Below are 26,633 nucleotides of genomic sequence, written 5' to 3'. Positions count from 1 at the left end.
GCAAGAGATTAGATGCCCAGACTCTTCCTGGCCCAGTGTCTTAGGCTACAGCAGCTCCTTCAGAGGCCATCCTCAGAACTAATATTAGATGTTGGTTTCCTCAGAGTTGGAAATTAAGTTATTTCTAAATGGCCCAAATAGAAGAACCAAGGGAGAAAAAGAAGCAAGCTTTAACATACACTTTTAAAAAATGATATTGTATAACTAAGATAACAAGCGGCAGCTACAATGGGGGAATCAAGAAATGAGCTGGGCTAAACAAGTTATGCCTTTATCTTAGGCAAAGACTTAAAATTACAATTCTCCTGTGTTTGGAAATTGTACCAGTTATTTAAGGTTCACCAGTAGCTTTAACATTTCACTTTACATAATACACACACACACACACACACACACACACACACACACATACTTTGACAGAGAAAAATAAAGAGCTGTGCCCTGAACTTTCTGACATTAAAAAAAATACAAAACAAGTATTTACAGAAATATTGAAAAGATTTCCTTGTTTCTGTGCTCTAGGGTTCTGCTTAATTCTCCTCCTTTCTGGTCAAGAAACTAGTCACAGGAGTATAGGTAAGTTTTACTGATTACTTCAATCTAAAGATAACATTCTGCAATTCTGAAAGTGAAAAGTACTAAAGGAAAGGGGGGTAAGTTCAGGTCAATCAAATATACTTCTGCTATTATACCACTGATATACTTCTTCATCATGAAGAATCCCTGGTTTCATGGATGTGGGCATTTTCTCTTGCCATCACATACTTCAAACCCACTACAACTTAATAGTGAATGCTCTGTAGTGAGTCGGGAGATGGACCTTTGCCAGTATGCTGATCTTGAATGACTCCTATATAGTTCACTGTTGACCCATATGCCCTTCCAGCAGGGTATGAACCAAGGATCATAAGACTGTAGGGTCATAGATCTAGAGCTGAAAAAAAATCTCAGAAAGCATTTAGACTAGCAGCTAAACTTTTTACTGTCATGGTCCAGTGAAGCTTAAGGACTCCTGGGACAGTGCTTTTAAAAGCATAAAAATAAAAGGACTACAAAAGGAATGAGGTGGAAACTGAGGCCTAGGGAGATTAAGTGACTTGCCTAAAGTCACACAAGCATTTAGCATCAGAAGCAGAATTTGAGACCAGATCCTCTGACTCAAGTCAATGCTTATCCTACTGTATCCCAGTCAATTTCCTATACCAGAGGACTTTAATAGAATTCATCTTGGTATTATAATATTATAATGGCAACAGCAACCTTAAAGTTCTATTTGAGGTTCAGAAAGCAAGTTTCCCACACCAATCACAAGCATTATTCCTGTTTTAGATAACAAAACTATAGACATGAAATGACTAAACTGGGATCCCAAAGCTAATGGGATTGGAGTTATAACTCAAACCCTTCGTGATTGCCAAAGCAAGGTTCCTTCCACTGATTCTCAGGGGTGGTGGTCAGCTTTCTCTTCCATAAAAAGAAATCACTTTTTTGCACTTATCTCCTGATTTGAATATATGGCACAATAATCCAAAACTAATGAATCCTAGAATCTGAAGTCTACTCCTGAGGTAGGACAAAGAAAAGTCTTAAATCTATATTAATTGGGCCTAGCACCCAATTTTTTTTTTTTTAGGTTTTTGCAAGGAAATGGGGTTAAGTGGCTTGCCCAAGGCCACACAGCTAGGTAATTATTAAGTGTCTGAGACCGGATTTGAACCCAGGTACTCCTGACTCCAAGGCCGGTGCTTTATCCACTACGCCACCTAGCCGGCCCCTAGCACCCAATTATAATTGACACTCCCTGAATTTGGTGTGCTTGCTGAGGTCCAGTATCTGTCTCAACTTGACCAAAGAGAAGAGCCTCAGTTGAGTGGTTTGGGAGCTCCTGGGACAGAGAAGGCAAAAGAAAACAAGACGCTAAGGTCTCAAATCTGGAAAGTCCCTTTAAGTCAATGAATATCCAGGAAATTTTAATATGAATAAATTCATTTTTAAATACAAGTTTGTTCAGTTACACCCACATCATTTCACTGGAAAGCAACCATATAGCTCAGGTCTATCCACATGACTGAGCACAATTAGGAGGAATCTCTGCAAAAACAGCCACAAGCCCATCTCAAACCTTCCCAGTCCCAAAACAGACTGACTGACCCAGCCTTGGGATTAGCAGGGAGACTTGGCTGTTCAGTTATCACAATGAATTTCCACAATATAACCCTTAGAAACCCAGTTGGGAAAACACACCAAATCCTCAAATCCTTTCTTTAACAGTTCAGCTGTCAAGCAAGCAAAGTACTTTGGCCTGCAGTGAAAAAGATGAACCAGCTGTGCTATCCATGGAAGTAAAAGGCCTCTTCATTCCCGGAAACCTTTGAGTGTCACTGGTGCCTGGAACCAGATATAATCATCCCAGGTAGACTCTGGGATGGGGGGACCCCCACAAGACAAGGTCACAGTCAACTTGTGGCCTCGTTTGGGAACCTGATAATTGAGTTTAGGGCGGAACCAGTCCTCACCACATTCACGATGTCCTTGGGCCATGACGATGGTGCCCATGGCTGGGGCAGCCTTCAGTTCACTGAAGGCATCAGCCATGAAGAGGGCACGGAAGAGACGACGCAGACAAGCAGAAGTACTGAGGCTTTGCCCCATTCTGCCGAGGGTCAACCGAGCTAGGTCTAGCTCATAGAACTCCTTGGGGCACAAAGCACTGCCCCCAAGAAGGATCAGCACACGTGGGACCAACGTCCTGGCAAAGAGGCTCTCAAGATGGCTCAGGATGCCTTCCAGTTCTACCAAGGCCTGCTGGAATTTCTTGTAGCTTCTCTCAGCTTTCTTTCTCACCACGTCCTCTGCCTGTGGGGTGGTGAAGGAAAGGGAATGAACATTAATGGCTCATGCCTGACTTCTCCAATCTATCCCTCATCTCCTTTCCCTGTAACCAAATATCACCTACTCCAAATCTGCTAAGTTTCCCCAATACCATGGACTTTTGAGCAGTAAAAGACTACCTTCAAGGGCTACCTAGTCCAAACTTCTCAGTGCCCATTGAAGTTAGCTGAAAGCCAAAGTGTTAAATGAGGGGCCCAAGGTGTCATAATTACTAAATATACAGAACCAGAATTTGAACCCATATGATCTTACTTGAAATCAAACATTCTGTAACCTACTTTTCCTTATTAAGGGACAATAGACAGGTCTCAAATCTCTCTAATATGTGAATTGTCTTTAACAGTTGAATGGATCAGAGGGCTGACCCAATTTTATCTTCACTCTCATCTCTATACAGTGAAGATGGTATCAGAATCGTGTTTACCAGTGCCTGAAAGCCCACCAATTTGAATAACTGATAATCTCAATTTGGATTATTTCTGCTATTTTTCAATTGTTGTGGAAACTTAATTATGTAGCACATGGCTACAGTGATCCCAATTCTTGATATTTGCTAAGGCAGTATCTAGCACTGGACTACATCCAAACTTTGCCCACAGCCATCATCCACAAGATGCAAAGCACCATCAAATTATCATCAGGAAACACAAAACACCTCATAGCATGTGGAGACTCTATACATAAGCCATTGCTTCCATAAGCTCCAATCAGCAAATCAGGGTGGTTGCTTTCCAACCGAGGACTTAAATAAGAGAAGAGATCTGAGACAAAGTGGTTAAGTCACAAGTCAAGTCATTGGAATCAGTCATAACTTCTCCAGTGCTTTTTCTAGCATCTCCTTTTTTTTTTAAAGGTTTTTGCAAGGCAAATGGGATTAAGTGGCTTGCCCAAGGCCACACAGCTAGGTAATTATTAAGTGTCTGAGACTGGATTTGAACCCAGGTACCCCTGACTCCAAGGCCGGTGGCTTTATCCACTACGCCACTTAGCCACCCCTAGCATCTCCTTTTGACTAACTGATGACTGACAAACCATTCAAGTGAGTTTATTTTCTCATAAGCAAATACCACTCATGATTAATGAAATCACAGGCCTATTTAAAAACTATCCTGCTCTTATTTCATGGGGTCATTATGGAAAATGAAGGTGATGTCTTTGGAAGCACTTCTCAACCTGTAAAGAGCTACATATATGTAATGTGATCTGTGAATACACATGTCAGAGGTAGAATTTGAAACCAGATCTGCTGGACATCACATTCAGCTCTCTAGTCAATCACCACACTACCACCTTTCTTATTTATACTTTTAAAGCACTGTAGTTTGAGAAGAGGTTGCTTCCCCAGAAGCTGAATTTAACAGGAGATGATAACCTCATCAGGGGCTGTTTAAGTACATTCATAGGATCAGAAGTCTGATTGTAATTTGCTATGAATCAAAAAATGGAAGTCTCCAGCAAGCCTGGAGGAGGTGAAAGCCTGAACAGCCACCTAGATGGACAATCACATCCCCGAAGGGAACAATCATTGGAATACCCCTGACAAATGGTGATTTAGCCTTGGCTTGAAGGCCAAGTCAAGGATGGAAAGGAAGGACATGACTAATGCTGAGACTGAAACAGGAGATAGCTAAGCTATTTAAGCCCTTTTTTCTGCATAATTCCCTTTTTTCCCCCCTACCTTACTCCAGAACAAAGCCCATACTCACCTGGGGAGAAGGCTTAGAATAGAAGACTGTGAGTTGGTCATAGGGAAGTGGTAGCTGCTGCCTCTGGTACATGATGTGCTTTAGGAGTTCACAGGCAAATCGGCAACAGCCTTCAGAGCTCACAGGTCCTGGAAACACCACAGGGATCAGGGAGTCTCCGGGACAGAGAGGTTCTGGGTTGCTAGAAGGGCCATGAGTAGAGGAAGACTGAAGTAGTTCTGTCTGGGAGGCACAGGACTCTTCTGAATCTTCAATCCTTCCTAACTCTGAAAGTTGGGCTAAATAACAGGATGTTAAAGAAAAAATATCAAATGTAATAGCCATGTTTATTCTTGTTATCATTAACTGAAATTTCCCTGTACCCATCTCATGAATGACCCAACTAATAACTCAGTTCTTGTAATGGAGAATCTGTAGATTCTAATCTACCAATTTACACCCTGAGGAAATCTTTCCCCACCCTGTGAAAAGAATAAAACTCCTAATCTATCTGACCTAAGAATATAATATGTAGGTGATGGGAGAAGTAACACTCAAATGAGATCATTTATGCTAAGAACTTTACAACTTTAAAATGTCATTTATTATACAAATACACTATAAATATATGCATGTGTATATACATATATATATAAATGATACACATTTGTAGGCCTAGACATCTATATATATATATATATATATATATATATATATGTATATCTATATGTCTATCTATATATATATGAACAGAGATATATAGGGACAGTTAAGTGTCATGGATAGAGTTCTGAGTCTAGAGTCAAAAAGAGGAGAGTTCAAATCTGACCTCAGATACCTAATAGCAATGTAACCCCGGGCAAGTCACTTAACTCCGTTTGCCTCATTCAGTAAAGTGAGCAGGAGAAGGAATTGAGCAAACCACTCCAATATCTTTGCCCAGAAAATCACCAAAGGGATTTTCACAAAGAGTTGAGTGGAAGTGACTAAAAACCACTAAACAAAGCAGACCTATATGGGTGTATATGTACACACATATATATGGTTAGTGGATAGATATATTATGGAGATAAGTACATATATATAGCCAACTATTATTATTAGTATGATGATGATGATAGTGAGGAAAGGTGGGGAAACCTTGCTACAAGACCAGCTAGGTCTCAAAGAAATTAAAGTGGAATAGAGGGGAGGTGGGGTGAGAACAGAAAAATAGAGAAGAAAAAAGGACTTGAGGAGCAGCTGGGTGGTGCAGTGAATGGAGTGCCAGCCCTAGAGAACAAACCCAACCTCGGGCACTTTATACTTGAATGTGTGACCTTGGGCAAGTCACTTAATCCCAGCACCTTGCAAAAAAAAATAGGGGCTTAAGGTTACAAAAGAGGTGGGGGAAAGAGTGTATTGGGTATATAGCGGGACGCTGGCCTTTGCCTATGGCTCGGGCCGAAGCCAGAGTCAGCCAGGAGAAATTACAATTCAGTTTGGTTTTGACTTTACATCCCGGGGAGCCCACGACGGGTGGGGGGGGCTGGGAGAGGGCAGGTGGGCTCGGGGGTCCCGAGCCTGGCACCCCGTGGCAGCGCAATCACTCTGCCTGCGTGGCTGGCCGGCCGGCTCGCGGGCTGAGGACGGGGAAAGGGGGCAGCGGCAGGATTGAGCTCCCCGGGCGGGGGCTGGTCCCAAAGACCCAAGGGGGCCGAGCGGGGCGCGGGGAGGGCCGCGACCGGAATGCCCCCCCGCCCCGAGCCCCGCGCTTACCATCGGCCGCCGCCACTTCCGGCCCCGACTGCGCCATCGCGGCCGCCTGCCCCGCGCCGCCCGGTTTGAATGAATCCCTCCTCGCGGGGCACCATGGGAAGCTACTCCTTGCACTTCCGGCGCGGCGAGGGGGCGGGGGGCATCCCGGCGGGGGGGGCGGGGCTCCGCCTTCTCGCCCCGGCGGCCCCGGCCCCGAGCGCCAGGGGGCGTGACGCGGCCTGCCGGGAGGGGGAGGCGCCCGCCGCCCCGCGCGCCCGGGCTGCGCCCCCGCGCTCTGCCCACGTGCCCCTCAGTCTGCCACCTCACAGACACCCGGCCCGGGACCCTCCTCTGCTCCCCGGGGGGCACCCCCTCGTGCCGCCTGGTCCCTGCCGGGGCCAGTGGCGAGGAGGCGGCGGCATGGGCCGCCCGCGCCGGTCCTCCCGCTAGGAGCGCCTCGTTGAGAAGGGCAAAAGGATGAGGGGAGGGAGAGGGCAGAGTGCATGGGGCCTTTATCAGACCGATGCAGCAGGGAGGCTGTCGGCTTGTCCAGGTGCTGGACTGGGGGCCCCAGAGGGACGAAGGAACCTCCCTCTCCCCCAAAGCCTTCACCTTGCTGTTGGCCAACAAGCTTGCCGGGCTCAGTCCCCGCAAGAATCCCATTCGAAAGGGTCCTTGGCTACTCCTAACCCCTCTGCACCCACGCAGCAAAAGGAGGGAACGATTCCCTAGTGGGGTTCCTGAACAACTACGACCGAAGGGTTCAAGTCAGCTGGCATGGGGTGGCTCGTTGTGCTTTAGAGTTCGCTCCTGCGCCTCGCTAGTCCAAGGAGACTCGGGGGGAGGGGAGGAGAAGGGAACGATGACCCCCAGCCCACCGCATTGTTTGCTTTCTACTGGGGGAGCCTCCGGCTCCCCCTCAGAGCCCCAGAGAGCGGCACCAGAGGTAAGTTCCCACGTCTCTGGCTGGTGGAGAAACGGGCCTGGAGGAGAGGAGGTTCCTGCAATTTTAGAACCGGAATTTGACATTTGAAGAGGAGGAAACTTGAGACGTGTCCCCTGGCCAGGACTGTGGATTGTGCACCGTGTCTGTGCCAGGGGGAAGTGGGCAGCGGCGGGGTGCGTCGGCCGGGCAGTCCGGGAATAGAAGCCCCGCGTCCTGGCTCACGCTGCCCCTTGGACTAGCCACTCGGTCACCCTGCCCTCCTGGCAACACTCTTCTTTGTCCCCGAACTGGGTGTTTGTGCACTGGTTAGTTGGTGGCTCGGGGCCCGGAGCCTGGGGATGGTGCTAAGTGCGGACCCGGGCTATTCAGTCAAAATTCACAATCCTCCGGGTTCTTAGTGTCAACTCCCCTGCCCCACCCTCGCTCGCCCCTCCCCCTCGCCTTCCTGCATCTGATGCAACTGGGGCCTCGGCTCCTCCCTTCGGAGGCACCTAGACCCTCCCCGAACTGGGTGTTTGGAAACCAACCTGGGTTAGCATCCTCCCGGATTGGTTCGGCTTCAAAACAAAGGGGAGGGGGGCGGGGGGCGGGGCAGGTTAGGAGGTGTGTTTAGCCTTGGGGTGGACCCCGTAGGTTTATAGACCTTCGTGCCCCGTGCGGGACGTGTGAAGGTGCCTCGGGCTGCTGGAAACAAGCTGAAGGAGGGCTGGAGGCTGAGTGGCTACTGGGGAAGACAGCAAAGTCATCACAACAATAACAGTCATAATTAACCTAACCACGTTCACCCACACGCCCACGAGCCCCGGGCTCCCTGACTCAGCCCAATAGCATGAGTGGCACCAAGGAGAAACTGAGGAAGGCTAGGGCTGCGGAGGAGCGGACAGGATTAGAGACCCTCAAACCACCGGGTCCAGGCTGGCCCCAGGACCCCGGGTCTCGGGATTGCAGCTAGCCCTGACGGAAGCCTGCACCGCCGCTCTTCGTTTTTGTGTATCTGCTCCCCTTCCTCCCTCGCTTAAAGCGGAACCCGGATAGCTGAACCCCGCACCGGCTCGCTCAGAAAAGTGTGTGTGTGTGTGTGTGTGTGTGTGTGTGTGTGTGTGTGTGTGTGTGTGTGACATGGGCAGAGCGAGCCTGATAACTTCCTGGGGGCGCCCTCCCTTTGGAAGACTAAGGGAAGAAGTCCGCGGGAGCCCGGGAGCAGCCGAGGTGAGACTACAATTCCCCCGGAGCCTTGTGCCCCTCGCGGCCGCGCCGCCCCGCCCCCGGGACTTGTAGCCCGGCGGCGCGCCCCTCGCGGCGGCCCGCGGCGGCCCGGGACTCGGCATCCCGTGGTGCTCCGCGGCCGGTTTCTGACGCGCCGGGGGCACAGGGCCCGGGGGCGGGGCCTCCGCGGGGCCCCGCCCCGCTCCCCTCAGGCTCGGCCCTACGCGGCGGCGGCGGCGGGGCCTCAGAGCGGCGGCCGCGGCGGCGGGGGGAGGGGCGGGGGCGGGGGCGCGGCGGATGGACTCGCGGGTGTCCGAACTGTTCGGCGGCTGCTGCCGGCCCGCCGGGGCGCCCGCGGGGGGCGGCGGGGGCGCGGGCGGCGGCGGCGGCGGCGGGGGCCTCAAGGCGAGAGGCGGCAACGGCGGCGGGGGCGCCCCGAAGGGGAAGAAGAAGAGCGGAAGGAACCGCGGGGGCAAAGCAAACAACCCCCCGTACCTGCCCCCCGAGGTGAGCGGGGGCCCGGGGCCGTGGGAGAGGGGGTGCCGCCCCGGAGGACGCGGGGAGCGCGGCTTGTCCCGGGCACCGGCCCCACCGCCCGCGTCTGCCCGGGGGGGCCCGGGGGCCGGAGCCCACCTCGTGCACCTGCCCCACGGGGCACTGCCCAAGGGGCAGAGAGCGCAGCTCCAGGAGGGGCGCCGCGTCCTGTGGGGAGAGGAGAGGGCACGCGGGGGGGGGGGTGCGGAGCCGCCAGCAGACTTGGGCAGTCCTCTCAAACCGGATCCTGCCTGGTCCTAGGAGTACACCCCCGCTGCCCCCCACCCTCTTGGTACCTGGGGCAGGGGGAGGATTGACAGAAAGGGCCTCTCCTCTTCACTCCATCTGTCCGTTTCCTGTCCCACGAAGGATGGTTGAGAAAGAGAAAACACTTTCCCCCTTCCAGCCTCTATCTATGCTATGTGGAGAGGACAGTGTTTCACTTTAAAGGGAACTTTTGGGGGAAAAAAATTCCTTTACCCGGACTTTGGGACTTTTGTCAAAGAACCCTCTGTCCAAATCCTGAACTTGTCCCATGGGCAAGGGCTGGAAAAGACAAAGAATATTTCCCCAAATCCTATACCCACCTCAAACCCAAAAAGAAAGGAAACCTATTCAGTATAGATCTGCCTGTTGGAGGGATTAGGGAGAGACTAAGAGAATAAATACCTAGAAAGTGTCATATCTACCTTTTGGGGAAGAGGTCTATATAGGAGTATCAGAGAAGTACTCTTTCCTATCCTAGCAAATACCTATTGCCCTAAAGTAAGTTAAGTAATCCTGGGGAGAGGGGCACAAAAAAACACCTCTCATCCTTATGGGAAAGGGAACTCTTTTTTTTGTTTTGTTTTGTTTTTGCAAGGCAATGGGGTTAAGTGGCTTGCCCAAGCCCACACAGCTAGGCAGTTATTAAGTGTCTGAGGTCAGATTTGAACTCAGGTACTCCTGACTCCAGGGCCGGTGCTTTATCCACTACACCACCTAGCTGCCCCAGAAAGGGAACTCTTAAGAAGCATGTGTATGCCCTGACTTTCTCCAGTTCCTCTTGATATCAAGGAGAGGAGGGTGACTGTTGACAGTCCTCTGCTTAAGTTGGCCCTCTTGGGGGGGATAATTTGAGGTAAAGACCCTGACTTCAAATGGAGGAAAGGTTTAAATTCAATTCAGTAAACATTATGTCCTTATTATGTGCTAGGTCCTGGGGGAGATTACAGAGCACTTGAAAGTTTTCAAGAAACTTATATGGACATTCTCATTTTAACCTCAGCTTTGTCGAGTTACCAGAATTCCCTCTACAGATGAAGAGACTGAGAGGTTGTTTGCTTATGTCACATAGCTAATGTCAGAGATGGGATTTGAACCTAGAGTTTACAGCGTCCATTCAGAAGATATGACATAAGCGTAGATTACCAGTACTCAATAAGCCAAGATAAAAAATTAAAGAGATGTAAATCAAAATGCTAGGTGAAGTCAGAAAGGGGAAAGGTCATTTCTGGAATCACAGCATTTGAGAGTTAACACCACACCTTAAAGAAATCCAAGAGTAAATCAACCTTCACTAGAAGACTTTTAAGGCAATGGGATTAAGTGACTTGCCCAAAGTCACACAATTTAGGGTGGATTTGAACTCAGGGCCAGTGCTCTTATCCACTGTGCTACCTAGCTGCCCCCTAGAAGACTTTCAAGGAAAAGGAACCCATCACCTCTTGAGGCAGTCCATTCCACTTTCAGTTCCAGTTCTATTTAAAAAAAAAAAAAAAAAAAAAACTTCCTGCCATCAAACCTTTATGTGCCTTTTTGTTGCAACTTAGACCCCTTCCAGCTTTGTCTCAATATATGTTAGTATTACTTGTTGTGAGAGCTGCTTGTTATAAAAGGAACACTCATTGGGAAATAAGGACAGATTATTGGGATAGAAGCGCTAGAAATCTGGGAAATAAAGGTTAATGATTAATGAGGGGGACCAGACCCCTGAACTCCTGGACCAGCTTGAAGAAGAGTGGCTAGCCACATGCAGCACTGATAAAGAAGGGACTCTAAGCCTGAAGGGTGAAGATGAAGTGAGTGCAAAGTTTCATCCTAGGATAGGTGGGAAGATCCTAGAGAAAGGAATTTCCATAAAGGAGGAGAACAGATCTTTGAATAGCATTAAGGTTTTTTTAGGACCTAAGCTAATTTGGTACCAACACTGCTCTAGGCCTCTAGATTTTCAGTATACTTTTATCCCTTTCAGCCTTAATTCGTTAGACCTCTTCTCACCTGACCCTCTTTAGTATAGACTTATGTTCCAAGTGAACAGTGCTGAGAGCTCACCTTCTGGCCCTGACATAGCTCTTACAGCCTCTTACTCCTCATGACATCAGTCAAGAGGGTGGAGCAGGAAGTGCTGACAAGCTTCGAGATGGTTAGATCAGTCTAAGGGTAGCAGAGGCTCTGACCTCTGGGGACATCAGCTTAACACCTTTTCCAGGAGGGAGGAGGAATCCTTGTGCTGTGTCTCTGGCTCACTGGATTACTCCCCTGGGTTTAGGCAGTTTTTCCTACTAGAGACACAAGTTGGGGTTGAATGAAGGAGTTACCCTGGTCCCTCAGATGCCTCCTGCCTTGGCAAGATGTTACATTCTGGGCCTCCTGCTGTTTGAAGAGAATAAATTGGAGACTAGGCTGGAGTCCAGGAGAAAAGGAGGAGGGGTCAGGGCAGTGTTCAGTGACTGCCTCGTCTTCTGTTTCTTTGCAGGCTGAGGATGGAAACATTGAATACAAGGTGAGTCTTGGGGTGAGTAAGGGAATCGGTGCGGCCCCTGATGTCTGTGGGTTTCAGTCTCTCAAGGTTCTCCCGAATCCCTTAGAGCTCTTTTAGGGAACTAGAAGAGGTGGTTTTTAGAGGGACTGGATTCATTCCCAGGGTGGCAGGAGGGCCAGATGGTAGAAGATTAAATTACTCTCAAGAATCTGAAGGGAAATTGATGACCCTGGTCGTCCTGAAGGCAAATATGAGTCCATGTGTTGACTTCATCTTTGTACCTCTCTTTCTCAGTTGAAGCTGGTAAACCCATCCCAATACCGATTTGAGCACCTGGTGACACAGATGAAATGGCGGCTCCAGGAAGGCCGGGGCGAGGCTGTCTATCAGATTGGGGTGGAGGACAATGGGCTATTAGTGGGGCTGGCTGATGAGGAGATGCGGGCATCCCTCAAGACCCTTCACCGGATGGCTGAGAAGTATGTCCCCTTCCCTATTGTCCTTCTCCTTCCCCTCTTTTGTCTGATAGGGAAAGACTTCCCTGTCTTGTCCTTTCCCCAGGGGATTATGGTTGGGCTTCCCTGCTTCTGACTTTTGGCTAAGGTTTAGTGCCAGAGGTGGGGAGGAATTGAGGTTCTGGAGCCTGCTTTCGGGGACCAGATTTGTGTCCTCAGTTTTGAGCCTTTGAAGGTTATGGATAGGAAATGAGAAGAGGAAGAGAGTTAAAGACTTGAGCACCTGGTTGATCCAGGCTATAAAATCAAGGGAAGGCAGGGGGCACTAAATGATGCTGGGGTGGGAACTGTGCCTTGGTCTGGGAGCCTGGGACTGACCTTGCTGTGCACAGGGTTGGGGCGGACATCACAGTTCTCCGGGAGCGAGAAGTGGATTACGATAGCGATGTTCCTCGAAAGATCACCGAGGTGTTGGTGCGCAAGGTCCCTGACAACCAGCAGGTAAAGCCTGTCCCATAGAATACACCTTCCTGCCACAGATATACATAAGCCTATGTGTCCCACCCCTCTCCTGGGGTCATCTCCCCTGGCCCTTCTTGGGGTGGCTCACTTTTTCCTTGTTTCTCCAGGATGCTTTATTTAGTATCCCCAAAATGAAGACAGGAGAGAAGGACCCTGACCTTGAGTTGATTTCTTCACAGTTCTTGGACCTTCGTGTGGCTGTCCTAGGCAATGTGGACTCTGGGAAGTCAACTCTCCTTGGGGTGCTGACCCAGGGAGAGCTGGACAATGGGCGGGGCAGGGCCCGGCTCAATCTCTTCCGTCACCTGCATGAGATCCAATCTGGTCGTACTTCCAGCATCAGCTTTGAGATCCTTGGCTTTAACAGCAGGGGAGAGGTATGCAGAAAGAGAGGAACCATGATGGGACCAGACTCTGGGGAAGGACTGGGAGGCAGTAGAAGAAATTTGACAACCTTTAAGGTGGTGAGGAAGAGATGCTCTTTCAAACTAAGTGGTGTTAGGGTCAGGTCCAAACAGCTCAGTTCTAAGTAGGAGGCAGGGTCAGGTAATCTAGCAGCAGGTGCTAATCAGAAGGCTGGTCCAGGTGGTGAACTACAGCGACTCCAGGACAGCAGAGCAGATCTGTGAGAGCAGCTCCAAGATGATCACCTTCATCGACCTGGCAGGACACCACAAGTACCTACGTACTACAATCTTTGGCCTGACCTCCTACTGTCCTGACTGTGCCCTGCTGCTAGTCAGTGCAAATACTGGCATTGGTGAGTACTTTCAGGGGCAACATGCCTGCAAACTTACCTGTGCCCTGGGCCTCTTCAAAGGCTAGATTCAGCTGAAGGCAGGTAGGTAACAGAGGGGTGGAATCAGGAAGACATAAGTTCAGGTCCAGCCTCTGACACAGTAGTTATATAACTTTAGGCAATTTCTCTGTGCCTTAGTTCCTTCATGTGTAAAATGAGGGTATCGTATTCAAGAACCTCTAGGGTCTCTTCCAGCTCTTATCCCTAAAAGTCAGGAAGAGCCAAGTTCGAAGTTGGTCTTCAATAGTTTCTAGCTATGAATCTGGGCAAGTCACTTGATCCTTTCACTCAGTTTCCTTTGTTGTAAAATGGGGATCATAACAGTATCTATTTCAGAGGAGTTGTGAGGATTGGACCAGATCATATTTGTAGAGCACTTAGTAGAATGCATGAGGTGCTAGAATAAAGGCTTATTCCCTTCCCTTCCCCTCTGATTCTCTCATTTCCCTTTCTCATTTTTCTAATTCTTCCTACACCTTACTTCTCTGTTACAGCGGGTACCACTCGGGAACATCTAGGGCTGGCCCTAGCCCTGAAAGTGCCCTTCTTCATTGTTGTCAGCAAGGTGGACCTGTGCTCAAAGGCCACAGTGGAAAGGACAGTACGCCAGCTGGAAAGAGTCCTTAAGCAGCCTGGCTGCCACAAACTCCCCTTGTTGGTCACTTCTGATGATGATGCTGTTACTGCTGCCCAACAGTTTGCCCAGTCACCCAAGTATGTCCACCCACCATATCAGAACAGAAGATAACCAGAAACATCAGCTTTCTCCTTCCTTCTATTTTCTCATCCCTAATTCCATGCCAGAGGAGAGACCATTCTGATTCAATCTGAGTTCTTCAGTTTGATGTATTACCACAAGTCATCCCCATTCTAATATACCAGTACCCCCAAGATATACTGACCTGGTCCAAGACCATAGTGGATGAAATGATGTCTGTATTAGACAATACTTTCCATGATTTCTATTCCAGGATAGGCTTTAGGTGCTCTGCTTCTTGATCTTCATGCCTGATCTTCAAAGGAACTCTCCTTAAAGATGGAGCTAGGATGATGATAGGGAAAAATCCTCAAAGCTTAGCTTCTTTATTAGTAGAATTCTGAGGCCAGCCTATGAAATCTCACAGGTTCCCTCTACCCTAGGAACCTTCTTTGCCTGACCATTCATATCTTTCCCTACAGTGTCACCCCCATCTTCACATTGTCTAGTGTATCTGGGGAAAGCCTGGACCTGCTCAAAGTCTTTCTCAACATCTTGCCACCACTTACCAACAGCAAAGAACAAGAAGAACTCATGCAGCAACTGACTGAGTTCCAGGTAGGAGATGGGCTGGGGCAGGGCAGGGAGCTGGGATAAGTTTGGTTTGAGCCACTTACCTTGAAGCTTGACCCCTCAAGTTCTACCCAGAGGCCTAGGAACCTCCTGGGCCTCCTTGGCCACCCACTGATGGTGTCCTCTTTGGTCTCAGGTGGATGAAATCTACACGGTGCCAGAGGTGGGGACTGTTGTTGGAGGGACACTTTCCAGGTGACTCCCTTGTTGGGGGAGATTTTGTTAGAGGGTTCCCTCCACATGATGGCATCAAGGTTCAAAGGAGGTAAATCCCCACCTCCCTACTCTGAAACTGAGCAGAACCCCATGCCTTCATTGTCAGAAGCACTGGAGACAATCAACCTGATGCTATGTGTGGGAAGGAACAGCATTCCTATCTGCTGGGAATCACACCCTAGAATAATTGTTCTCCTGGACCATTGGGGTGAGGTGTGGGTGCTTGGGCCCTGGGAAAATATCAAAGTTCCACCTAACTGGTCTTAACTTTAAAAAAAAAAAAGGAAGATAGTTCTTTCTGGGATTGATCTTTGATTCAAGGGTCACAAGTCTAGTGAATGTTGGACCTTGCAGGGTCCACACCATTAGTGTTTCAGCAAACTCTAGATCATGAGATAATAATACTACATCAGTGTGGTATTCTCTAAGCTTTGGGAAAGATTCTTCCCTTCAAAATTTGAGGTCTGAGCTAAGAGAGGGCAGCTCCCCAACTTTGAATCAAGAGCTCTTTCCTAATTAATCTCAGTCCTTTCCCCCCCCCAAAAAAAAGAAGCTGCTAGAAAAGGAGTTTAGGTGGGGAGGGGGGCTGCCCAATACCTTGGTGGGAAATGGGCAAAAGGACCCGGGCTGACCCTGTACAATTCCGGCTCTGGACTACAGCGGGATCTGCCGTGAGGGGGACCAGCTGGTGGTAGGTCCCACAGATGATGGTCGCTTCCTGGAGCTGAAAGTGTGCAGCATCCAACGCAACCGTTCAGCCTGCCGAGTACTTCGAGCTGGCCAGGCAGCCACACTGGCCCTTGGTGACTTTGATCGTGCTCTTCTTCGAAAGGTAAGTTGGGGTGCTAAGGTAGACAGAATATAGAAAGGGAACAAAGAGATAAGCTTTATGAGTAGACAGTAACAGAACTATTGAGGCATACTTTCAGAGGTAGTGATGTTCATTTATAGCCTATGTCCCAGAGCCCTATTCTTATCCATTATTGCAGAGTCACAAAAGAAAGAGTTCCTGTCCTTCTGGTTCTCACAATGAAGTTCATAGACAGGAATCCTCCACCAATGAAAAGGACTCGGGAATATGTATATCCAACAAACAAAATTAAGTAAAACATGCTCCCCTACAGACCCTTATATAGCCAGCAGGGAGTAAGACATAAACATGGATGAGTATGATATAAAAGATTAAATTATAAATGAAATACCAAAGTGCTGTGTAAGGTCTTAAGGGTTTTTTTTTTTTGACCAAGAGATTAGGAAAGATTTTGTGGAGGAAATAGCATTTGACTTGACCTTTAAACAAGGAAAAAGAACACTCCTGGGATAGGGAATATGATGAGCAAAAGCACAGATGGGAGCATGCAAGAGACATTCAAGGGGTCAGAAAGAAATCCAGGTTATCTAGATTCCAGAATGCATGGAAAGAAGTAATATGAAATAAAGCTGGAAAATTTTGGAGAACTTTTAATTCCAGGAAAAAGCAATAAGGATCCACTAAAGATTTGTGAGCAAAGGAGAGGGAGGGACATGACCAAATCTAAGAGATTATTCTGATGTGAAGGATGAATTGGAGGGGAAAGAGATCTCAACAAGTATGAATTAATATAGTATAAACTGAAGTGTCTTTATTACTGTCCTAAAAATGCCGAGAGTAAAGAAATATTTAGGATGAGGAAGTAGGAAGGCTTCCTACACCAGGTGAGTTTTAAGCAGTAAGGTCTTCTAAGACCTTCCGAGCCTTAGAGAAAGGGAAATAGGTAAGGAAGGGTTTTTAGTGGTAAAGTTGGGAGGGCATAATTTGGGGTCTCTCACACCTGGGAATGGGTGATCTCTGCTTCCACAGGGCATGGTGATGGTGAGCCCCGAGATGAACCCCACTATCTGCTCGGTGTTTGAAGCAGAGATTGTCCTCTTGTTCCATGCCACCACCTTCCGGCGTGGCTTCCAGGTGACCGTGCATGTGGGCAATGTGCGTCAGACAGCTATAGTGGAGAAGATCCATGCTAAGGTGAGGGGCACTCAATAATTCCCTAATTCTTTAGGGAAAGATTCATTTCTACTTTAAGAAAGGAAGGGGATATGACCCTAGGCTTGCAAAACATCACTTACTTCCCAGAGTGGACATTTCCATGAGGTGGGTACAACCCCAGCAGGACTCATTGTGGATAAGAGCTGATAGACCCCGTAGCTCTCCAACTAGGCCAAGATAAGTTGGCCATCACCAGTGACTGCATATCTACTGTAGGACAAGCTGCGGACTGGGGAGAAGGCAGTAGTGCGCTTCCGCTTCCTGAAGCACCCAGAGTACCTGAAGGTGGGTGCCAAGTTGCTGTTCCGAGAGGGTGTCACCAAAGGCATCGGCCATGTCACCGACGTGCAGGCTATTGCAGCAGGAGAGGCCCAGGCCAGGTTGGGCTTCTGAACTACCCCAGGCAAGGGACATCTTCTTTGCTGTCCCCACAATATACAAGATGACTTCAGACCACTCTGCCCTCAAGGGCAGCTCTGTGTGTTAATAGCCTGGGGGAGGGGCGCCCCCTGCCAGTTGCCTCTCCCAGCACCTCTGGAGCAGTGCCCAACTTGGTGTGTCTAGGGGAAGGGGAGTCCTGTGAGAGAAGACAGGAAATCTCAGGGTATTGGCTTAGGGCCGTGCCCCAGGCTTATCCTACAGTTCTGGCCAAGCCATGGCCCTTGTGCTGTGGCCATGGAAGAGGCCACTCTAGCCACTTTCAGCCATACCTTTTTAGTGATTTTGGGACTGGGTCAGTATCCCAGTATGATCTGGGCTTCTTGGAAACAATTGCAGCTTGGGGTGATCCTCAGGACCCCATTTTTTCTAGCCCTCAGGGCTACATAAATTTCCAACAGAGGCCAGTTCCATCTGACTATGGACAAAGGACATATCCCCATGTCTGCCTGGAGCCCAAGGTCCAAAAGGGGAAGGAGTGCCATGTGAGCAATGAACTTTACTGCTCACACTTTGTGCCAGGACCTAATGGTCCATCCCCAACTTCCTCTTGTTCCCTGTTATAGGGACTTCCATTACTCCATCCTCATTCCCCAAAAGCCCCACAGGTGCTATTTATTATAAGGCTGGTCCAGGGCTTGACATACTAAGTAAGGGTCAGCTGCATGTCAGTCATGGTCTTGTCCTCCCTTTCCCTCTGCAGATTGATTGGCATTGTAGTTTTGAGTTTTTTGATTTTTTTTGGTTACAGATCACATTTTGCTTTAGAAAAATGGGTGACTGGATACTGGTAATTCCAGCTCCCCTATCAACTTTTATCCTTCCTGCTTCCAAACAGCCCCTTCACCCACTGTTCTATTTGTTTGCAGTGATTCTATCCTGCCCATTGTTGTAGGCAGTCTTCCCCTCCCAGAAAGAAATGGAGGGAGACATTTGTCTTCTACTCTAGCAAAGGGACTTCCTCCTTCCCCATTGTTTATGTCCTGGGTTCCCCATGGGCTCAGGGATCATTTGTTGTTTGAAGTTTCTCTGCATCTTTCTATATATATATACACATATACATATGTATATATATATGTATATATATATATTGTACAGAATAAATATGTTTTATTGAATGAGCTGTGCTGGTGCTTAGGTCATAGATCGCCTTTAGGTGGACATCAATTACCAAGAAACCCCAAATTTGTATGCATCCTAAGAGAAGGTAGCAGGATAGACTCAGGGTTCTTATTGGAGGCCTCTGCTCATCAGATCCAAAAGCCCTGTATACTAGATAGTATAATATAGTTAATATATAGTATTACAGTATACTATATATTTAATACATATTATAATTGAATTAGCCCAACACAAAGGACTTAGTAACCTTGAAGCTGAAACAGACTATACTAATCTGTATTCCAAAACAATTGCTTCTTCTCTAGTGACCTGTTTAATGTAACAGCTCCACATTACCCTGAAATCTGTGCTGCAAGAGAGAAAAGTATTGAGATTGTGAGGAGCAATGGGGGTACAGAGAATTTAGATAAATTACTATTTGTCTTGACCCTTCTCATTGGTACCAGATCAGATCAGAATAACCAGTGGAAAAGCAGATTGTCAATGTGTGGGGTCCAGTAAAAGCTCAGGAGTTTTAGGACAACCTGAAGGAATCATGTCCTGCTTTGGCAGAGGCTGCATGAAAACTGTCTTGTGCATTGATTGCCACCTGTTATCTTACTCTTTCTGAGATCAAGTCAGCCTCTATATTTTATGGATGAAAAAATGAGACCAAGGTCAAAAGGTTAAATGACCAAATATGTGGAATGCTTTGTGAGCTTTCTAAAAGGTCCTACAAAAAGTCTTAATAAAAAATGAATACAAACTGCCTCCTGCTTACAGGGCCCCACTCTGCCTCCAGGCTTGGGGGGGATGGGTCAAGATAAGTTTGCTTACCTTACTAGGCTTTAAAAACATTAGTGCTTTAAGCCCTATTTGTATAAAGATACAGTCTTTGGTTGGTGAATTCTTTGAGGAGGATAGAGCAGCCAGAGAGCCCAGAAATAAGGAGATGGTAGCTGGGAAGAGGAAATAAGCTCTGACCAACCCTACCCTACCTTTCCTTCTCCCCAGCCATGACTACTAACTAGCCTGGCTCCCAACCAGGACTAGGGACAGGGAAACTGAAAGCCAGAATTGGACTCCTTAGTTCTTTGTAATTCTGACAAATGGTAAGTATGTAGCCACACAAACCTAGGTCTTGAAGGATAGGTATTTTCAAAACTTTATACACTTTATTTAGAAACATGCCCAGTTTTTATTGTTTAATATTGCCTAGCAAGCTACTAGTATTAGATGATCATTTTCGAATCATTGCATCTTTTAAAAAAAGACAATTATGCTGCATGAAACATTATACATAATTATGCAAACTGATTGATTTAGCTTGCAAAATGGGCAGAGTTGGGGAAGGAATTGCTTGAACAGAGACATGAAGCTAAGTATCCTACAATGTTGAATAGGTCTGTTACAAAATCAATTAACTGCCCTAATTTGGGAAGTGATAGACCAGGATAAGCACTAAAACGTCTACTCCCAACTGACCTCAAAGCCATCTAGTACAACCTCTTCATTTTACAACTTGAGGCCCAGAGAGGTAGCTCTAATATTAATAATAACACTAATATAACACTAATAATAACACTAATATTAAAAGTCAGGATCCACTTCAAACTCCAAATTCATTACATCTAGCCCCCTTAGATTTTAGGTATTTGAGGAAAAAAAACACCTTTATATAGACTTTAGTATCTTCTGGTCACACGAAGCAGTTTCTCCATCTAGAGTGGAACCATATCCCAAATTCATCAACAGACTAGAATTCCTGACTTGTACAAAAGTTCTAAGATTGGATGCTATCAGGAGGAGAATCACTGTCATTAAACCCTTATTTTTTAGAAATATCTTAATTTGTTCTATGAAGCAACCTTTCAAGGGGGCAATTAGTCACATAAAAAGTCTTATAAATAGGAAATCAGCCAAACTTTGCTATAGTAAGATTTCAAAATTCTCATTGCTATAAAACTCGGGATGGGGCCAACTGTGTCCAAAGCATTGTGATAAGCATTGCAAACCATCTTTCAAGGAAATGCCAAGATCACCCATCATGTGGGGTTGTAAAAATAATTTGAGTGTGCTAAAAAGTTTATATGGATTATAAAATTCAGATAAAAATGATAAAATCCTGAGCAAGTAAGCCCTGAGTCAGAGCTATCGTGTTAATGGTTTAAAAAATGATTCCAATGTTCGGGTGCCCTCAGGTCTGAGGCGCTTGGTACTTGAAGGCAAGGGGTTCTTGGGACTTCTTTTGGCCTGAGGAGTAGCAGGAACAACTGGAGACCTGGAAGAACAGGGCTCCAAGAATGAGCTCTGCAGTTCCATTGCAAAGTGATAGTCCATGTGTTCAGGCATTTCCCACACTAATATTGAAGAGCCACACTTCTCACAGCATACCTGGTCCTGAGCATCTGGAAAAGGTAGAACACTAGTAGCTACCTTGCCAGCATTGTCCATAGAAGAACCAAGTCTACTTGGCTCACTCTGGGTCAAAACCATTTCCACTAGAGGAGCAGTAGAAGGTTTAGGTTCTAGGGTCTCATCGTGATCAGACTTTTGTGGTTTCTCTGGGGAAAACTGGTTCCTGTTGTTATTTTGAACTATGGACAATGAATTCTGTGATGGGAGAAGAGCAGAAAAATGTGGGTATGTTTGGGCCTCCCTATTTTTTTGTTTAAAGAAGGGCTCCATTTCAGTTGTCTTCTTGCAACAAAATTGTAAAGAGGATTTCAGTGGTGAACTGCATGTAGGAACCTGAGTGGTAGCGGGAGAGGGTGGTATGGAAGCCTCTTTGGCTTTTTGCTTCTCTGCAGCTTTTTGGAAAAGTAACTCCAGAGAACTGGTGGCTCTCTTAGTAGCTACTGCCTTCAGGCTACTTTCCAGAGCTTTAGGATTTGAACTGGCAACATCTGACTTCTGAAGAGACGTGTTACTGCTCATAAAGCTGGTGATGTCTGTGCAAGATGGTGGAGCAGAAGGAGAGAACTTGGTGGCACTAAGGAAGAGCATGGTGAGGGGAGGAAACCTGTGCAGAGAGGAAAAGATTAGCAACAAATCTAGATTTCAGGGTTTAGGTAAACGAGGACTATATTCAAATCCTATACAACTGGGATGATGGTTACACCCCAGGAAAGAAATACCATTCACTGACAACATAGCTTAATACACTATACAAAAATGTATTTTTATTTTGTTAGTGTTTATAGTCCCTGGCATAGAGCTGGACTGGTCAGCATTTGAAGCAGGGTCTACCAACCAAGACAACCAAAAAGTCAAATTCTGGGTCAAAAAAAAAAAAAAAAAAAACAACCTGGAGAAATCTCATCTATCCCCTACTTTTATGCTGAACACCTCTTGACTTCTACTTTAGAGATTTTCTGTTCTTTATAGAACATGCACTATGACAGAAGGCAATTTTACAACTTCAGCTTTCCTTAGTTCACATTGTAGTATCCAATAAGCCTTAGAAGTTCTTTGTCCTGCTTTATCCAAATATTTTTTCAAAAGAGCTGACCTGGCTACTTTGAGAGGACTCATAGATAATAAAGAATTGGTGTTCATCCCACCCCTTCTCCATATTGGCTGTAAGACCCTAAGCAAGCAGTTCTTCTTAAAGCTTGACTATAATAATATACACCATCAATAAAATCACATATCTGGTTCAAAAAGACTTTTTCAAAGTAGAGCATCTGGTCAGATCTCATTATTGGACAACTTTATCATCAAGTAATTTTGGCACTCAGTAATTTTCTAGAAGGGATCTAAACCTGGGTTTGAATCCCAGATCTGACTGACACCTACTAGAATTGTTGCTATGGGGAAATTCTCTGAGCCTCAATTTCTTTTTTTTTTCCTAGGAAACTTGATCATCCTTTTTTTTTTTTTTTTTTTTAGGATTTTGCAAGGCAAATGGGGTTAAGTGGCTTGCCCAAGGCCACACAGCTAGGTAATTATTAAGTGTCTGAGACCAGATTTGAACCCAGGTACTCCTGACTCCAAGGCCGGTGCTTTATCCACTATGCCACCTAGCCGCCCCTGAGCCTCAATTTCTTTACCTGTAAAAGGGGGATGATAATATGCTTGCAGTATCTCTACCTCACAGGGTTGCTATGAGTAAAGTGGTGTTTAGAAGTCATATATAAATGTGGGTTATTATTAAAAACATAATAGAATAAATTTTAAGTGTGGCTATAATGTGTTCTTGCAGGTGATTTTAAACTGTAGAATAAAGTTTTGTATGAAAAGTATTATACAAACTATCAGGTATATTATTGTGAAATTATTTGGGATTTGAGTATCACAACCCAAAACACTCAGAAAAGAGTGGTAACTTTCACTTTCACATAATGGTGGATCTCCTTTGGAGGATTTGTAGGAAAATATTATTCAAGAATCACAGGATAAAAAGGCACAGATGCACTAATATACCACGGAACAGCAGAAAAAGAATATTCTAGATCTATATAAGCACAGTCTACACAGAACTCACTGTAACATCTGTATTTAGAGACAGAATAGATGTAGAGAGGTCAACTAGTCCAACCCCTTTCTTTACAAATGAGGAAACTGAGGAATAGAAGGTCAAGGTCATGGGACCTACAAATGGTGTGCCATCCGCTACAATACCTTTGAGGTACAGAATTAAGGCAGAGAAACCTAGGCTTTCAAATCCCTAAGACGTGAATTCCCTTTGGTGGTCCCCTAGATTGCTGCTAGCTAGGCAACCACAAAATCTATTGGTGAAAACTAATACATTCAGGTTCTCTTCACTGGGATGTCTCTTGTAGAATAGGCAATATTCTCTTAGAATTAGTGGATTATACTGTACCTCTTCCCACCTATGGTCCAGCTCAACTAATTTGTAGGACATTTCCAGGGTATTTCCAGGGTTTTTGGAGGATGGTTATTAGAAAGTCACTGATAATTCTAACAGTATAACAAGAAATTTATGTATGCAAACTAACTACTTGACATTTTATTTTTTGTAATTATGAATATAAAAGCTAATGGTCAAGTGCTAATTATTATAAAGGTATATAGAATAATAAATGATTTAATCTTTCTTGATAATCAGAATCTTTAATTTTAGAGCATTTGATTCAGTTCATCAGGCAGAGTTAAATATGGCTATCAAAAACCCCCTCTTGGGTGGCTAGGTGGTGTAGTGGATAGAGTATTGGCCCTGGAGTCAGGAGGACTTAATAATTACCTAACTGTGTGGCCTTGGACAAGCCACTTAACCCCACTGCCTTACAAAAAAAAAAAAAAAAATGAAACCTCCTTTCCTCCAATCTTAGAAAATCCAAACCAGTGCTGGGATCAGAATCTGAATATAATGCTATTGGGATCATTACATCATCACAATCCCAAACTAGTCCATTTTGAATTTTCATGTTTCATGACTATCTGAAGTTTGCCAATTAGAAAACAGAATTCAATCTGAGAGTATTATTACTCAAAAAGGCCTCTGATGGATGACGGTATTCTTAGTTATTATCCTCTCTAGTACTGTCTGTACCTTCTCACACACTGACCCATTGGTCCAAATTTTGGGAAAAGGGGTCAGAATACTCCTTACATTGTTACTTTCTGATTTTCCCTTTACCTCTATCACTCAGTAACCTTTCTTCCTTCAAAGTCCGTGGAATCAACATTTTCTACTCAATCCAAAATATAAGTCATAGTAAGCCAATTTTAGGATCATTCTCCTAACTAGATATATTCCAGGATTCTTCTTCACTTTCTTTATTGGTAACACCATCAACTACAAAATCACCAATTGTCCATTAGGCATTTCAAATTGAATGTCCTAGACACATCTCAAATTAAAAGTATAATACATCCAAATCTAAATTTCATTGTCTTCCTCTTAAAAACTTTCTGTCTTACAAACTAATTTCCATAAAAGACACCAGTCATCAAGATTCATAACCATGACATTAACCTGGACTCTTCCCTCACCCAACATAACCTGACCAAATCTATCTCCAGCATCTCTCTTAAATCTTAATTCTGTTCTGTCCACTTACACAGTTATTACCTTAGTTCAGGCCTTCAATACTTCTGTATAAATATTGCAAGAATCTCTGCCTCCTGACTGCTTTCCTTGCCTCAAATATCTCACTTTTCAATCCACTGCTGTCAGTCATTTTCCATACTCTATCAGCTTCCTATTGCTTCTAGAATAAAATATAAATATCTCTTGCTTAGCACTTAAAATCCCAATCTACTTTTACAGTCTCCTTGGCCATCATTCCCTCCCTACACCCTGTGGCCCTGTTTATATCTCTGTCTCTGTGTCCTAAAAAGTCAAGTTTTCCCTTGGGCCTGGAATTCACTCACTCTTTACATCAAGCACACTTCTGTAAGATCTTGATTTCCTTATCTGCCTTCCTCTCCATTTCCTCTTTCTGTCACAAGGGTTTGTAGTGTCTCCCATTAGGGTGTGAGCTCCTTGTCAGTAAGCATTATTTCTTTTTCTTTGTATCCCCAGGGTCTGGAACATACAATTAGAGACACATTTGAGAATGGAAACAGACACTTTAAAGTTACCTTATTGGGTTAGTTGGGAAGAAGGTTCAGGTGTTTCCCCTAAACAAAAGGAAGCTCCCTAGGTGACACAAGTCCAGGTGCAAAATTTGTCTACAGTTTATCACAGATTAGCTTTGGTTCATTCTCAGTATCCTAACCAAATCATGAGAATGAGAACATTCAGGATTAAGAGAAGAAAACTGCAGCTGGACAGTTTTGCATCTGGTGTTGTGTCTGGGGTACATTTCCTCCCAAAGTGCTTGACCATACTCATTTACCATTAAATATCAGAGTCTACCTCAGTGGTGAATTTTTGTACTCTACCAACTTATGCTTTTTTTTTTAGTTTTTTTTTTTTACAAGGCAATGGGGTTAAGTGGCTTACCCAAGGCTACACAGCTAGGTAATTATTAAGTGTCTGAGGTCGGATTTGAACTCAGGAACCCCTGACTCCAGGGCCGGTACTCTATCCACTGTGCCACCTAACCACCCCTGACTTATGCTTCTTAAGGAGGAGAAAGGAACAACTCACCATTCAGTTTTGATTCCACCAGTATTACAGTTTCTGATAAGAGCAAATGCATCATTACTCATCCTGTGGGCATCATAGCAGGCCAGGGCACAGCAGCGGCGTAGACTGCTAAGACGCTTGTCTCCTTGTAGCCGAATGCTAACTGTCAGCTGTGTGGCCACTCTGTCATTCTGTGAGTGGTAGGGAAGAGAAAGCCAAAAGTGAAGTTGTGACGCACATTTGGATATCATGTGCTGCACAGATGTAAGGAAAGCCAAGATGACAGGCTGGTTTGGGGGGAAAGAACTAAGGACTAAGCCAAGAATATGGGGAAGGAGTGAGCAAACAACCATTGACGCTGATATTTATTGAGAATTTAGTAGATATGTGGCATGAGGCCAGGCATTACAGGATTCAAAGGTAAATAAGACATTCTTTGCTCTCATACTTACTACCTAGCACATAAGAGAAAGTAAGAATAATAAAAGGCAACATGTGACTACAGATACATGTCACAGTGCAAATGAAAAATGCTATTGAGAAAGATAAGGATAATGAGGATTCTGATAGTGAGAGATACAGGGGAGAGCATTCAAGGCAAAGGCACTGGCATGATGAAAGCCTAGAGTAGAAATATGCAATATGAGCTCAGGAAATGACAAGCAGTAATATGTGTGTGTGTGTGTGTGTGTGTGTCAAGGTATGTCTGATATAAGTTTCCAGTCAAAAAGGAACTAGCAGTATGAACTGGCTCCATAATAAAGGTAGTTTGCTCTGTGGGTTGCCCCTATACTAAGTGAAGACAGTTGTCATTACCTGCTACTAATTGTGTAACATGTGAGAGGGTCAATTTAGAAAAATGTTTAATACATACTCTTTAAGAAGTGAACAAGGAAAAACTAAAAAGAATCCTTTTTAAATACCTAACTTCTAGACATCCAAACATTGCAGATATTCATAAGAC

The 26,633-nt window shown here is 45.7% G+C and overlaps 3 protein-coding genes across 15 annotated transcripts in view; 1 reads left to right on the top strand and 2 right to left on the bottom strand.

Annotated features, from left to right (window-relative positions):
* Positions 1-26,633, top strand: part of GTPBP2 (GTP binding protein 2) — a 59,237-nt gene that overhangs the window by 7,346 nt on the left and 25,258 nt on the right. For 2 of the 7 annotated variants that reach the window (XR_012478550.1, XR_012478549.1), the window contains exons 1-11: positions 6,654-7,260; positions 11,738-11,764; positions 12,038-12,222; positions 12,591-12,699; positions 12,900-13,097; positions 13,306-13,480; positions 14,014-14,233; positions 14,699-14,834; positions 14,986-15,044; positions 15,726-15,897; positions 16,906-17,070. Coding sequence is in view for 5 of the 7 variants with exons in the window: in XM_074237046.1 (XP_074093147.1) it covers positions 6,838-7,260; positions 11,738-11,764; positions 12,038-12,222; positions 12,591-12,699; positions 12,900-13,097; positions 13,306-13,480; positions 14,014-14,233; positions 14,699-14,834; positions 14,986-15,044; positions 15,726-15,897; positions 16,906-17,070; positions 17,308-17,484 (2,046 nt within the window). In the remaining 2 variants the exon portion in view is untranslated. Of the gene's footprint in view, positions 1-522; positions 577-6,653; positions 7,261-7,848; positions 8,470-8,763; positions 8,974-9,210; positions 11,061-11,737; positions 11,765-12,037; positions 12,223-12,590; positions 12,700-12,899; positions 13,098-13,305; positions 13,481-14,013; positions 14,234-14,698; positions 14,835-14,985; positions 15,045-15,725; positions 15,898-16,905; positions 17,071-17,307; positions 22,518-26,633 lie in introns of those variants that run through there. The other 5 variants (XM_074237050.1, XM_074237046.1, XM_074237049.1 and 2 more) reach the window with 5 other exon arrangements.
* MAD2L1BP (MAD2L1 binding protein) lies at positions 133-6,546 on the bottom strand. The gene is made up of 3 exons (XM_074237052.1): positions 6,336-6,546; positions 4,599-4,876; positions 133-2,856 (listed from the first exon to the last, which is right to left on the bottom strand). The coding sequence occupies exons 1-3, from the start codon at positions 6,370-6,372 to the stop codon at positions 2,356-2,358; spliced, it is 816 nt and encodes a 271-aa protein (XP_074093153.1). The 5' UTR covers positions 6,373-6,546; the 3' UTR covers positions 133-2,355.
* Positions 4,830-26,633, bottom strand: part of POLH (DNA polymerase eta) — a 51,024-nt gene continuing 29,220 nt past the window's right edge. Inside the window, exons 10-14 of one of the 7 annotated variants that reach the window (XM_074237043.1) lie at positions 25,691-25,860; positions 17,172-21,652; positions 16,877-17,044; positions 14,422-15,910; positions 4,830-4,876 (exon numbers count right to left, since the gene is read on the bottom strand). In XM_074237043.1, coding sequence (XP_074093144.1) covers positions 20,782-21,652; positions 25,691-25,860 — 1,041 coding nt within the window. In that variant the 3' untranslated portion in view covers positions 4,830-4,876; positions 14,422-15,910; positions 16,877-17,044; positions 17,172-20,781. Of the gene's footprint in view, positions 4,877-9,221; positions 15,911-16,876; positions 17,045-17,171; positions 25,124-25,690; positions 25,861-26,633 lie in introns of those variants that run through there. The other 6 variants (XM_074237042.1, XM_074237041.1, XM_074237040.1 and 3 more) reach the window with 6 other exon arrangements.

The sequence above is a fragment of the Macrotis lagotis genome, chromosome 5 (genome assembly GCF_037893015.1).
Source record: "Macrotis lagotis isolate mMagLag1 chromosome 5, bilby.v1.9.chrom.fasta, whole genome shotgun sequence".
Classification (NCBI taxonomy): Eukaryota; Metazoa; Chordata; class Mammalia; order Peramelemorphia; family Peramelidae; genus Macrotis; species Macrotis lagotis.
The sequence above is the reverse complement of the archived record's forward strand: the minus strand, read 5'-3'. Positions and strand labels throughout refer to the sequence as shown.